The 13,473-nt window shown below is 40.2% G+C and overlaps 1 protein-coding gene across 2 annotated transcripts in view; it reads right to left on the reverse strand.

The window, feature by feature from the left end:
• MFN1 (mitofusin 1) overlaps positions 1-11,031 on the reverse strand; it is a 25,505-nt gene extending 14,474 nt beyond the window's left edge. Inside the window, exons 1-9 of one of the 2 annotated variants that reach the window (XM_040566839.1) lie at positions 10,942-11,031; positions 10,495-10,616; positions 9,551-9,686; positions 6,565-6,727; positions 5,774-5,898; positions 4,098-4,206; positions 1,220-1,327; positions 765-918; positions 577-644 (exon numbers count right to left, since the gene is read on the reverse strand). In XM_040566839.1, coding sequence (XP_040422773.1) covers positions 577-644; positions 765-918; positions 1,220-1,327; positions 4,098-4,206; positions 5,774-5,898; positions 6,565-6,727; positions 9,551-9,686; positions 10,495-10,609 — 978 coding nt within the window. In that variant the 5' untranslated portion in view covers positions 10,610-10,616; positions 10,942-11,031. Of the gene's footprint in view, positions 1-576; positions 645-764; positions 919-1,219; positions 1,328-4,097; positions 4,207-5,773; positions 5,899-6,564; positions 6,728-9,550; positions 9,687-10,494; positions 10,617-10,785; positions 10,903-10,941 lie in introns of those variants that run through there. The other variant, XM_040566840.1, reaches the window with a different exon arrangement.
• Between the last annotated feature and the right edge of the window lie 2,442 nt (positions 11,032-13,473).

Here is a 13,473-nt window from a genome sequence, read left to right on the forward strand (position 1 = left end):
CGGCTAAACTGAGGGTGAAGGGTGGCTTCTATACAGCAACGAGGATGCAGAAATAGCGTTAGTGTTCAGAGTATCAGAACTAAGAGGTAGATAATGATGATAATTTTAAAACTCTGGCTTTAAAAATGCAAGTAAATATTTAGTTTTACATTAGTGAAACACAATACCTTAATACTGTTCGAGTCCTGAATTACAGTTATTAATTACACTGCAACAAATTCAGACTAAGGCTTACTGTGCAGCAAAAACTTCTACCAGCTACTGGCCATAAACCATTAAGAGCACAGTCTCTTTTTGTATCTTTTAGACTGTATCGGTATTGAGATCTCCAAACATGAGCTTAAAGTCCAGTTTTGATCCCTTCTCTCATGAAACAATACTTCTTTCTAACCTGCTATTCGAGGTGAGAACTCATGAACAGAGATGAAAGATAAAGCAAAGCTGTCACACGGTTTCAAAACCTGACACTCCTTCACTTGTTCACACTGGTAACGTTCAGTAAAATTAAGCTAAGCATAAACAAAAGTTACCTTTGCATCAATAAAAGAGGTAGTCTAAAAAGGCCATCATAAATACCTCAAATATCTGCTCAAAATTTTGAAATTCCTGGAATCTTGCTTGAAATCCTTCAGCAAGTGCTCCACCTGTGAAACAAAACAGACCATAAGGAAGAGAAAAACACAATAACAATGACTGTATCTTAAATGTTTATCAAGTTTTATGATTTTTTTTGTACTTGAGGAAAAGTGAGAGTTCTTACATACCACCCTCTGGCATCCCTTGGGCCTTCTGTCTCCTGGCACTCAGAACTTCTTTTGCTGAAACAAAAAAGATGCGATTCCTCGCTTCTACGGGATCAATAACTTTGAGCTCATCAACTAGAAAAGTCAGGCAGCGCTCCATGTGCTGCCTACGCACCTGAGGAAAAGGTAAAAAGCTCATGACAAAAAGGCAAAAATTGAGCTGTTGTCAAATCAAAACGTCAGAGCTGCACTACCATTACAAAACTAAAAGGCAATACAAAGACGACGTTTGAATTGGACCAGCAAGTTATTTCCATTTTCTGATCTAATAACTTACCCTGTTACTATAACACAAAGCTGGCGTTTTCATTTTAATACCTGTATTACCAAGGCAATTTAGCATGCTTCATGCATGTGTAGGTCTTTTTTTTTAATATACAAAAATCATTCCAAATAAGAGCCATCAAGTCACTTACATCTTCCATATATTCTGGTTCTGATGCAGAGGCATCCCATCTATTGTTCAGGATGAAGATGTTTGGTTTAGAAAGTCGTTCGTTCACTTTATGGAAAAAATGCTTTTCCTAAGAATTAAAACACAAACAGAAAACTTCCCAGACATCCAAAACAGTCGTGCATTCTTCTGTAACAGATTCTGAATATAAACAAGCTTTTTTTAGAGATTCATGTTAAAAATAATTCATTAGCATTAAAACCCACAGATAATCAACACAAAGAAGGCTTATGTTAGTTCAAAAGTCATTAAGTATCTGAAAACTGATGCCAATGCTAAGAATTGACATAAATTAGCTGCCGTTAATTTCTCTAAAAGTAGGTACAATTAATAAAACTTCCAAAACAAATATTTTAGAAAACACTGGAACAACAACAACAAAAAATCTATTCTTCTATAAATCTGTCACATCACTTGCTTTCTCTTTTTTTTTTTTTTTTCCTTCTGCTTTCACTCTTACAAAACTTTATCTCCTTCGACTCTTCTAGCTTTCTATTAAATTCGTTAGCAACTGCGTGATACACTCACAGTATTTGTTGGGGAAGAGAAAGGGAAAAAGCACACAAACGTTACTGTATTTCCTTTTTTTTTTTTTTTTAAGTAAGATGCCTGGATAAAACTGATGTCTTCCTTTTCTGTATGTACTACCAACATGCTCTTCTCCATCCCACCAAATTTCGTTTCTACACCCATAAACTATATTCTTCATCTCTAATTATAATCTGGTTGAAGAACATATTAGCTTGAACTACAGGTTAGTTAGATTTCCTGTTTGAATTGCATTTTATGGCTTGAGCCACAGGAAAAAGCCATTTTTAAGATGGAAACATTCAGCAAGAAAACAAGCATGTGCTTGAAAATATAATTTAGGTCCCTTCCTTGTACCTACCACCCATCATTGCTATTTGTGGGGTAAAAACCATGATGGAGTGAATCCGCGCTCAGCACAGCTGAAGCAGAAAAGATCTCTGCTGTCGTAAGAGTTTTGAACCTGCAGCAGGACACCATCACATGTTCTGGACACCATGCTGGAAATATGCCAGTCTCCATCATTTGGGGAGTAAGTATGTGCAAACAAGATTACTGACGCAGAAATGAGAACTTAGTTTAAAGCGAACTTATGAGGGAATATCAGAAAAATCACGTTTATGCAGAGAACGTGTGGCTGTATAGCAGCTGCCAAATATTCTCAAACCTGTTACAGCAAAAGGTAAAAATAATGCCTAAGCAGGATGAGAACATGATTACCATATGTTTCACCAGAAGGATAAACTTGTGTAGGCAAAGAAAGAAATTACCGTTTGCCACAATGCAAAGCAAAATGCAAATGCTTTAGAGCAGTTATACAATTGTTAAAGGCAACTTTGTGTCCACCAAGCTGAAAAATGAAAATTTAATAAAAGGAGAAAAAATAACTGTTCGCTCAGTCAAAGCTTTAAGACCACAACTAAGATCTACTTCCTTCCCCTCCAATACACACCCTGGACACCAGTCATCTCTAATTGCATCATTCAGTCATCATTCTAACGGCAAAAAGGTGCTCAGTATTAAATGAGGGTTTAGAGGCACAACAATTCAAAAAAAAAAATCAAGAGCTTTTTGCTTCAAAGAAATTGCAAAACTACAGGCCAAAAAGTGCCCTTCGTGTAGCATAACAGAAAAGATACAGCCGCAGTTGTGCCAAACCCTGTCTTTGCCTTGAATATTGCCAAAATTCTCTTTTTTTCTTTTAAGTCAGATCTCTTTCGTATTTAAGTCTTTGTGGATTCAGATTAGAAACTGGAGTTGGTTGTCTTTAAACTCACGTTCTCAGATTTCTACTCAACTGTTCTAATTTGCTGGAACGCAAGGAAACACTGTCTGCGCATTCAGATCCTTATTGCATTAAAACTGCCTCAATAATTAGAAAGCTCAAACACTAAATGTCAGAACTATGCTCAGAACAACGATGAGCATTTTATTTGTCTACAGGAAGCTTAATAAAAATCTCCAAGATTTCCCAAGAGTGTTGCACAACATCTTGGCAGTCGCTCTATTAACACAGAAACCAATAACACAGAAGCCTTATACTGAAATTGTTTGCATTCATAATACTTATAAAAGTTTAGTCAAAACTGGAGATCACTATAGAATTAAAGCAAATCCCTGGGCATATTTTGAATATCAAAACAGCTCACTTGGCCACCTTACACGCTCTCTTTCTGCAAGTTATATAATATTCAGGCTGCAAGGTGTACAGAGGTCTTCTCTATCTTGAAACAAGGCTTTATAAAATAAAAATGTTAAAACATCCTCAGCTATTCCATTAAACAAGACCGCTTATGGCTAGCATCTTCATATGGAGAAACACGCAGACCTACAAGGGCAACCTGTAGCACTTGTCCTCAACACAACGTATATTGAGGGAATTCACCGTCTTCTGAGACAAGAACATGAGGAACAAGAAAGAAATTTCCTTAACCTACTTCGTGTATATTCACGAACTTCTGGATGTGAAATACTTTGTAATTTATTTCTTTGGTTATACAAACAAATGTCTTTAGCTGATAAATATGGACAAACTGGAAAACAAGAGAAATGCTACAGCCATTTATCAAAAGGGAAACTGAAAGGACAAATTTCATGCTCAAGTCAGAGCAAGCAAAGCTGGTAAAAACCAGGTTCTCTTTTCCCTAAGGAGGGATACATGTTGTTTCCTGCCTTGCAACCCCACATCCTATTCACAATATCCACCTGCAGCGCTTCGTGGAGCTTCTGTAAAGGACTAACAGCAGCCTTTCAGTTAGGGAACTGCTGAATATTTAAACGAAGAACTAATGTAAAATGATTGCACACCATACCGTGTTCATGAGAGTCGATTCAGAATTGGCAACCAAGACAAACACATCAGCATCTAAGCAGAATTTGTCAATCCAACTGTCGAGCTCTGTAGTGACATCTGTGCCAGGGCTGTTGAGAATAGAGATCACAAACTTGTATTTATCCATCAAAGGAGTAATTCATCTTTAGAAACAGATGAAAATAGATTGGGATTGCCTCAGAACCTTATTATAAGTTACAAATTTTTATATCTTTAGTCTAATGCTTAACTTGAGCTTAAGGCAAACAAAGAAAAAATTCATTACCATTTAGCGTATCACCCATTAGACCATCTACTCATTACAAGATGCAGTTTAATGAATAAATGTGCAGATCATAATAGCTAAAAAAGTGACAGGCAGTCTGTCAGAAATCCAGGCGGTCTCACAGAATGGTCTTCCTCCCCATATCCCATGTTTAGTTTGTAATTAAAAAGGACAGTTGTTCATTAAATATTTTTCCATTAATAAAGGCCTAATTAAATTTATAGATCTATGCACAGCTTGCATAATATAGTGACAATTAAAATGAAATTAGGACTATAATGCTGTCAATTTTTCAAAACTAAGTAGAATATGATCATTATGTCAAGTTTGCAACAGCTCAATTATTTCTGGTTCAAATTTGCTTTATTTAAAAGGCGATTTTCTTCTTACAAGTACCGGTTCTCTTAGATTTCAGGTTGTTTTCTTTTCTCTTAACATTTCACCTTTAGCAACCAAGACTGTGCAGAACAAATCATGTCTTGTATCATACCTAAGCAAGGATCACTTCTGGGCTTCCAGCACACCTCTGCTACGCAGATGTCCCCAAGGAAACAGCACAACTGCATAAGCTCAGAAGCCCATCAGTACGTCAAACAAAGCAGCACCAGCCTGTGCCAGCCAGGCTGGCGTTATTACTGGCGTAAGAGTTTGCACCCGAGAAACACTGACAACCTCCAGCGATTTCAAAGGTGCAAGATTAGAGATGCAACAAAAAGCTCTACTTGCAAGTTCACTCATAAGAATAGAATCTCTATTACATTCACATAGTAGGTATAGATCACCTGGCAATTTGAAAAAAATGTTTTACCAGTTTATATCTCAAAGAGGCCTGGAATACTGACATTTGACACAGATAAACCAAATCTTTCAGAATTCTTTTACACCCAAACAATGCGAAATGTAATCCCAACACGTGGGCACGCAGAACTGACAACAATTCTGTTTTGAGGGCACTCATTACTGGGATATGTAGGTACAGCAACTCTTAAAAGAAGCTTTAAGATATGAAGTCCAGAGTGCTTACACTTCACGTGATCAGTACGAAGCGCTTAAGGGCAGGGAATGTGCAAAAGGTTTACAGTTGCTGCAACAACCCTATGCATGCTCCCATAGTGTTTGTTTTAAAAGTGGCAGTATGCTCAGCCAAAAGCTGGTCCTTTATACAGCTGATCACAAGACACCTGTGTGTTCCAACTGCCGCAATGCCAACAGCAGTGGAGCGATGACAGGCAGCACTATATACAGAAGAACAAACTCTGGACTCTTGCAATAAAAAAAAAAGCCTCTCAATAATTTTGCAGCCTAATAAGCAAACAGTAAACCAGTCTTTTTTATAAATATTACAGTGGGTTATTTATTTGAGAAAGTCTTTATTAGAACAGAGAACATACCTGTCCACTAAAACCAAATCATCTCTCAGCAGGGCACACTTCGACTTGGGCCAAAAGACATGGACAAGACAGCCAGCTTTCAAATCTTTATCCATGTGAAGTGCATGAGCAAGCTGATTGACTGTCTATACAGAGCATAAAGAGAGAAGACAAACATGCAATATGCACCACAAACGAGTCTGTAAACAACCCTAATTTGGTTCTCAAGCAAACCTGTCAAACAGGGTAACAGAGTTCATACTTAGGGTGAATATTTGTTAAATTTTATTTTTTTTTAAACCTCTTCAGACTCACTGCCATCTAAAGAACGAGTTGTGCTTTGAAAACCAAACAGGAGTTTCATTGCAGCCACAAAGGGGTACTCCTTACAGGGCTAGGATTTGCGATACTGAGAGCTGGCATAAATTTGCCTCAGAGGTTTAACACATCAACGTGAGCAATTAAATAAGGTAAGCGCCGTAAGGCCAAATGAGAGCAATGTTCCTAATCTTCAGCAAGTAACAGAACTTACTGACAGTCTGTAAAAATAGATCTCTCAACATAAGCTATGCCACAAGGAAACACACACTAGTTATTTTCCTTGAAATATCCAGGAAAAATTTTGAAGTAGAACGTTTTCATTTATTAGTTATTCCCTCCTGAATAAGAACTTAAAAATACGTAATGAGTTAGCCTTATACTTTCATTAGACTTGAAACTGTTGTTAATAGACGGGTCTTTGGAGAAATGGTTACCATGATAAGCACTGAAATAATTCAAAATCATTCACAGAAGTCATTCAAAAACTCTACCTTGACGCTCTTTTTTTCATCAGATCCTTCTGTCATAAGATAAGCCTTGTCTCCATCAGTCCCTTCCACGCTGAGGAAGCAGTTAGTTGTATGGCCAATCCCACTGGGAAGCACCTTATCCCACAGCATGGCATTAATGACCGAACTTTTCCCACTGCTTGTTCTAGAGGGAAAGAAAATAGCAGCACTTTGAGCAGAGTACAGCAGCATTAAACATACCTTTGTTTTGACCTGAATGTGCCCCCTTTAACCGCATTAGACCCACATTTTGCAAGCTGTTTGGAGCGATTGGGCATCAAGCCAGTACAGCACAGCTTGCCAGAAAAGAGCAGAAAGTGCAGGAAAAGTTCAACTGAATAGCAATTCCAAAAATCTTTCTTGATATCAACACTGCCTACCTGCAAGAAAGCAAATTGCCATTTGCATAACTCACACGAGCTGAACAAGCCCAACCTGTACCCGGAAGCATGCCTTTATCTGCCATACCTGAATCTACATGAGGGATTTGTAAAAACAAACAAAACAGTGGTTCAACTTTGCTGCACCAGAAGAAGCATCTAGCCTAAAATGATGCCTTTGATCAATTTAAAGCAACTGCTAAAAAACAGCACCGTGTCCCACATAAGGGGGCAGCGTGCCCGTTCCTTTGTGCCAGCACTGGCAGTCCTCCAGAAAAGAACTGACTGAAAACCTGCGTAGCGTTTTGGGCAGAATCGTGTTTTGATCAGGTAACCATTCCACATGCCTCTCACAGCAAAACTAAGGGAATTCCAGGGATGCCCGAGAAGGACATGAAGAAAAGGTTGCATGACAGGGGCAGAGGAGGACCACACTCTACAGCGCCATCAGCAGTGACTCCTTAAAATGCCTGTGCCATTACCACCTCAGTAACTTCATCCGCTGCCTTCAGGAAACATTTGTTCTGTACCACTGCTTCTGATATTGCCCTCTAAGCATTAGATGTGGTGTATCACTGTCTGGGAAGTCTCATCGCAGCCAACAGGGACAGCTCAGAACAATGTAACTGACAATAACCTCAGCCTGATGAAGATCTCCAAAGGAAGACGTGAAGCAACGTGCAAAAAATAAAAATTCAGATTTATTTCTCACTTGTAACCCTTATCATGCAAACTCTGATTTTAATCATGAAACTTAGTCTTGTCCTTATTTCAGAAGGCAAAAAGCAAATTAACCAAAATCTTACTGATCACACGGAACTATTCAGCAACTCATCAACTCCGCTAGAACTTGAAGTTCTCAGCGATGCCCTACTTTGCACTAACCCCCTTCCCCTCACCCACAGAGACTTGAGGCTTAACTCTTACACAACGGTACGAGGCAAGCGTGGACTGTAATTCATTTCTGGAGCTACTTCGGTGCTCATTGTACAACAGCTTACAAATGTATGCAGAACGTCAGATGGGGAGTTAAGGTTACCTTAATTCTCTCTTTCCTGCACTGAACTTGCAAAAGCATCTTTTAACGAGTATCACAACTTGTAAATGTATTCAGCTTTTAACTTTGTGAAATGTCAAGGCTGAGATAAAAACAATTTATTTATCCCAGATCCTTTTATTGTTTTTCTTTAAATAGCTGAACCATTATTAGCAAAGTGAGGGTACAACCACTGCTAAACACATTTTTTCCAATACTATTACAAAATTTTAAAAATTAGAACATGAAGAGTCATATTCCAGAAAATACATGTAACCACATGCTAAATTTAAGCACAGGAAAAAAAATAAAAAGAAAAAATTTCCTGAAGCAAACTGGTCTAACAGACACCAGGCTAATCAGTCACACACAAGCATTTGAAAACACTGGAACCTTAATCTCTTGGAAGGATTTCGCTCTCTAACATATGACTTTGCATTCAGTAAGGCTGATTTTCAGCCTATTTCTACACTATCCAAAATTTGTAAGAAGAGAATTGCACAATGCGTTCCACAGACATTTATTAGAAGCGTTAAGACTCAGTGAAAACTTCAAACCTCTCCACTATGATGAGAGCGAAAAGCAAAACACAGCACAACTAAAAGCAAACAGAGAGACACAAAACTTCAGTGCTTTGGGTCCAAGAACCTGACAGCACTTCTATAAAAAAAAAAAACTTTGTACGTAGCAACACATTCTGGGGTGCAACAAAACTTCTCTCTTTAACTCCCCATTTTTCTGCAATGAACAATAAAAGATACAGCTAAAATGATCCCAAGGTGACCAAAGTTTAAAAAAAACAACAACAACAAAAAAAAACTAATTGTTATATTTTTTTATTTTTAAAACTGAAGTTAAATTAAAAATCTATAACTTTGGAAGTGTTACCTAAATATGCAAAAGATTTGATACTCAGTTTGTAATAATACCACCAAGGACATTGAACTAGAACTTTTCCTAGTTAGTAATTCAGGACAGCAGAAATTCGTATTATGTTCAGATTTATCTGTAAGCCGTATAACGCACTGTTACTATTATTCCAAATAATCATCACACAGACCTATCAAACCAATGACACAACCAGCAAGGCAAGTCTCTCTAACAGTCTATTTTTCGTCAGTTGCTTATATGTAGAAACATAAACAGCTCAAAGTTTAGTTTTCAGTACTTACAATAAACATAAACAAAAGTTGTTAACAGCAACAGTCCAGTAAACAAACAAAATCACCATGTTAAAAAAAAAAGCCATTGTGAAGAAGACAACTCACATCTTCTTAAGTCAAATAATGGCTCTAAAAAAATAATTTTTTAAATAGTTTGTCAATAAAAACGTGCGACAAGACACACCTAATTCAGTTACACAAACATCGCAAGACGGCATCAAAGAAACCTTTAGCACCAGTTAGGTAAGAGTGAGCATGTTTTTATGTATTATGTTTCAAATGACAATCCTGTAATGAAAAACTAATTCCAGTGCATATAACCTACAAACATTAAGCTCTGAAAGAGAAGAAGAGAGATCAAATTAAGTTCTGGTAATTTCATTCATTACCTGCCAAAAAATGCCACTTTCATGTGTCTCCGTGAAAGCACCTCACCAATGACTGCTAGCTTCTTTTTATATGCCTGTATTTTTGCTAGTTCATCTTCCGTTGCTATATGTTCAAGCTCTGGGTTCCTGTAGGTTGCTACACATAGAAAAAAAAAAACAGATTACATGCTTTTGGACACAAGATCGAGATTATCAGTACCTCACATGCTGAAGATCTGGCTAAATTTTTATTATACAGTGGTAAAACAAAATGAACAAAACCCTTTTACAGAACCTGGTATTAGACCCTGTCATTTGGCAGGTCCACACAGCACCTGTGAAATCATGACAAATCACCGCAGGTGACTCTACAGTCTAACTGCCGAATATAAAACCGATCATGACAGCATCTCATGATTTGAACAACCCTTTCAGCACACCAGGCCGTGTTCACAGGCTTTCCGATTTGCCCCGTTCTGTGAAGCCCGTCTCCAGAAATCAAGGCCAGGACCTGCTGCCCAGTGAGGCTGGGCTGTCCTCTCACCGCAGAGCTTGCTGGGGCCACGAGCAACCAGATCTGTGTGGCAACACGCGCGCCTCCATGCTGCTAAAACTTGAGAGGGTGTAACCGTGGGTTCTTTGCGCCATATCGTGTCGATCCGCCTTCCTACTGAATAATGGGAAAGCCTGTTTGCCCTTTTTTCCTACACGAAGAGGTGGTTCAGCTTTGACCCTCATGGAAAGCAGGCCAAGCTACCTGCCACACAATGTAGATTTTATTAGATGCAACCATCCTAAGTGCTGCTGCTAGCATGAGATAAAAACATTAAATGAAAATATGATTCTTTCTGAAGGCGTATGTTTACCTGAACAGCACACGGAGGTGTACGGTAACACACACTGCGCTACTGTAAAGTAAATTCAAGGCAATAGACCAGGTCACTGCGTTGAAGGTGGAAACTAACCTTCCACAAAAGTCGCTCCTTCGGTGACATAGTCCAGCAGCTGGTCGAAGATGGCAGTAATGGTTTTCTTCGCCAGCACGAAGTGCTTCAGCGGAGACACAGCAGCTTCTGCCATCGTGTAACTGCGGGGAAAGTCACGCGAAAGTGACCAGAACACCCGGGAGCACCCGTGTCAGTGCAAAACCACGCGTGTTCCCACCCGATAATTCCAACTAAAAAAAGACACGACCAAAGGAGCGCACCGAGGGGCACCGACCGCTCGCTCACGCCGTCCCCGCGACGAGCCCTTACCCCCGGGCACCGCCACAGCAAGGACAGCCCCAACGCGGAGCGGTGTCCCGGAGCCCAGGGGCCACCCCGCGGCACGGCGCTGCCGCCCCCGGCCGCCTGCAGGTCACAGCCTCCGCCCGCCCTCAGGCCCAGCCCCGGGCCCGGCCCCGCCGTTACCTGGCAACCGCCGCACCGCCCGCGGGGCCCCCGCTCCGCCACCGCCTCCCGCCCCGCCGCCACCGGGCCGCGCGCGGGCAGCGCTTCCGCTTCCGCCCGCTCCCGGATCCGCCGGTGAGGGGCGTGGCGGCCATTTTTAGTAAGGGGCGGGCGGGGCGGCGGCCGCCATCTTCGGGCAGGGCGTCGGGGGGCGGCCGGGCGCGAAATGGAGACGGGACTGGGCTGAGGGGGCGGCCCGCCGCGCTCCTCAGGGCTGACAGGGTTTATTTTTTTTTTTCCTCCGTTTTATTCAATTTCATTTTATTTTATTTCATTTCTTTCTTTATTTTTTGTGGTCAGAACCAGGCTATGGCTCAGGTTTGGCCACATGCCCTTGCCAACCTCAGTTTGGGACTTCTGTACCCAAAAGGTGTCCCGAGTTATAAGCCAGGTCCCCTGAAAAGCGCGATAGGAATCCAAGGCAAAAGAAAGGAGCCCTGGCTGTGGGCCCTGCGTACCGTCAGCACCGTGGTTTAATCACTAAGCTGCCAGCTAAAATGACAACCGCCAGAGTTGTTCCCAGAGTTCCAAGCACTGGAAATTTATACACGTGATACATCGCCATAAGAGAGCACAGGATGAACAGCCACAAAAACAACGATGAAAATCAGTGACGCTTAATAAACGCTGTGGAGAACACATTAGAGAATTACTCATCCGTTGTATTTAAGTTCCTGCAACAGTTCCCGGGATTTTAGTTTTGAAGTCCTCAGAATCTTCTGCATAAAGAACTTCCCCCGTTCGGTACCAAACATGGTCCCAGAAGCTGGGATGGTCGATGTACCTTTAAACCAAAGGCTCAAACACAAAAAAGCAAATAAAAATTACTTCAAAAACCCGTGCTGTTATTTTGGATAGCTTCTAGTTAGCTGCCACTGCAGCAGAGGAACCTTGCAGGTATCAGTATAAAAAACTGCTGAATTTGACACACACTTATTGAGCATCCCAAAGAAAAACCCGTATTGACTCACTTCTGATTACTGCAGTTAATGTCTCTAATTCAGGACTCAGATTAAGTGCTCAAGCCATAAGGTTTTGAGAAGACTTCAACCTCTGGCAGTGCTCCCGTGCTCCAAGTTCACCCCGATGCACCACGCCTGACCTTCCACCTGCACACTTCAAATAAATAAGCCCAACTCTTCTAATTCACAGCTACCACATAGTGCCCTCACTGGGTACAATGTGCCTTCCCTACACATACGGTCCTTCCTTTCAGCACTCCGACTTCTAGACACACTCCACTCAATACCTGTTTTTTCTTCTACTGCATGCCTTTCTTGTTTCAGCACACTGGTCACATGGAAGCAAGTATCCTTCGTATTTGCATTCCTGCTAAGGTAAAATGAGACCACCTGCCCACATAAATTTCCATCTACTTTGATAGATTAAAGAAGCAAACCTAACGTTACTCCCTAATTTGTAAAATCCATGCTAAGTCAAACTTTAATATATTTCCTAACTAGACACTGTGTGCATTTTAGTTAGGAGTTTGTCTTCAAAACATGCCTATGGCATGTTTTCATTCCCATTTTAGAGACCAGAAATTGACACAACTTAAAAGTTGACATGAACTACCAAGGAGTCAAAACACAAATTTTCTGTCACAGGCTCCATACTTTTACAAAAGAGCCTTTTCTGTGAGGAAAATACAGCTTTCCGGCATGGGACACTGTGCTGGTCTGCACAGACACACACATTTCTTCAGCCTTTTTTTTTTTTTTAAATGTCTTTCCCACAGGACTCTAACAGAAGAACCAGCATTCCCCAGCCCTTTATCCCCGTATGAGCAAAATTAACCTTCCATATATAAAATAATTCTCGTTAGTATTTTGTTAACTATATTATTGCTACCATATTAAGCCAGCCATGATGAATGAGCTCAAAATAGGAAATTAGCAATTCTACTACAGACAGTGTCATTCTCTATACAATGAACTGAAATACAGTTAGGATACAATCAGGTTGTCCTTTTCAACAATTACATGTAAGATTTGGTACTAAATCAGCATTTCAAAATGATGAAAATGGTCTTGCTCCTACAAAGCAACAAGTGCTACCTGGCTAGTTTTCAGAATTTCTAGAAATACTTCTCCAGAAATCAGGACTTCCATAAACTGACTATATAGCCAATTTTTATAGCTTTAAAAATTCAATGTGAAAGCCCTTGCACACCTGGAAGCTGATAACACCAAATCTCACCAGTCAAGAAATGTTTTATACATTAATTATATCTATACAACGCTCGCATTAGACAATCTTACATTACAAATTTACAAGCAATACAGAAATGTAAACTCCACCACTATTTTATGGGTTATTTCACTCCGATAACTAGCACAATCTAAATGACCTCACCCTTATTATCTGTCCAACTATCAGTCACTCAAAAATACAGCTACGGAATGAAGCTTAAAAATTCACTTACGAAGCCTGTAATGCCTGAACAGCACTATCTAATCAGAACAGCTGTGTTAAATCATTTGAAAGTGATTA

The sequence above is a fragment of the Cygnus olor genome, chromosome 9, assembly GCF_009769625.2.
Source record: "Cygnus olor isolate bCygOlo1 chromosome 9, bCygOlo1.pri.v2, whole genome shotgun sequence".
Lineage (NCBI taxonomy): Eukaryota > Metazoa > Chordata > Aves > Anseriformes > Anatidae > Cygnus > Cygnus olor.